The sequence below is a fragment of the Zerene cesonia genome, chromosome 20 (genome assembly GCF_012273895.1).
Source record: "Zerene cesonia ecotype Mississippi chromosome 20, Zerene_cesonia_1.1, whole genome shotgun sequence".
In the NCBI taxonomy this organism is placed as follows: Eukaryota; Metazoa; Arthropoda; class Insecta; order Lepidoptera; family Pieridae; genus Zerene; species Zerene cesonia.
This window is the reverse complement of record NC_052121.1, coordinates 10,624,096-10,625,348: the sequence shown is the minus strand read 5'-3', so window position 1 is coordinate 10,625,348 and position 1,253 is coordinate 10,624,096. Positions and strand designations below refer to the sequence as shown.

At 33.0% G+C, this 1,253-nt stretch overlaps 1 protein-coding gene across 1 annotated transcript in view; it reads right to left on the bottom strand.

Moving 5' to 3' along the window:
* The window catches only part of LOC119834948 (mucin-5AC-like), a 17,528-nt gene extending 16,512 nt beyond the window's left edge, over positions 1-1,016 (bottom strand). Inside the window, exon 1 of the mRNA XM_038359504.1 lies at positions 897-1,016. Coding sequence (XP_038215432.1) covers positions 897-939 — 43 coding nt within the window. The 5' untranslated portion in view covers positions 940-1,016. The remainder of the gene's footprint in view (positions 1-896) is intronic.
* Positions 1,017-1,253: the final 237 nt, after the last annotated feature.

Sequence of the window (1,253 nt, the reverse complement as noted above, 5' to 3'; positions counted from 1 at the left end):
GTAATAAATGTTATTTGCAGTTAACAATTTTCTTTTTTCTTTATTACAATATTTATGGCAAGACTAGGTATATAGAATCCACGGGACAAACCCATCATAACACGATATCGAGATTACAAGAAACCTGTTTACGATCATTGATGCGCATGCGCATCTTACGAAATCACATAGATCCATTGCAATTGGAACCAAAATATCCCATCAGGCTAAAGTTATAATAGACTAAAACAATAGTGCGAAAACAATCGTCTAGAATATTATTTCCATAATAATTTTGCTACTTAAAACTGATTTGAACTCGAAATATCTCGCAAAACTATAAACATATGTAAAAATATGAAATAATTAAAATTATTTATATTTTTACATATTTTTTGCCTTTGTAATTAAATATACAAATTGACCACACGCACGGGAATGTCTCATAATAAAATAATCATACGTTAATTATGATTGTCTATTGTCTATGATTAATATATAATAAGTTATGAAGTTATGTTCCGTTATGTAAATTGAGATCGAGACAGATTAGCTCTTATCTCATCTCAATCGGGACAAGCTTCTCAAAGCAAACATCCATTTAATTATAAATTATAATACTGGGAAGATTGTACATGTTAATGTATTGTTCTAAAGCACATAAGTCAATAACTTCCTATTGCCTGCTACATATTAAAAAACGCGTTGAACATATATAAAATTGATGTTTAAAATAACGTAATTTTAGGTTCAATGTATCAATAATTCAGCCAAATAAATTTTCTTCAAATATCAATAAAACCATACCACTCGTGTATCACAAACCAAAATACAAACAAAAAACAGAAATCCACGACTAAAAAGGTCATAAGGCGTTTATCCTTGGGCAAGGGTCATTGACCGTATTTGCGTAGGACCTGCGAACGCGAGGAGGGCGCACAAGAGCGTCAGCGAGGCCATGGCGCACGTGCAGCCTCCGCGACGGCTGGCCGCTTACTGACTAACCGACTATCAGAGCCTATCAGTACACCCTGCACCCACCTACACTATACGATTTACAAGACTCGCACTTACGTGCTTTTACACGGGACAGATACGGGACGACAACGACCTGGATATATATGTTAGGCATAAACCTTAGATAACTGAAGTTTATTCCAATTTAATAACTGCTCTATATGTAGAAATTAAATATTTTAATCTATGTAACGTTTTAATAGGTAATTATAAAATATTTAAAAGAGACAATAATAAATACTAGATAAGTTGAGCAA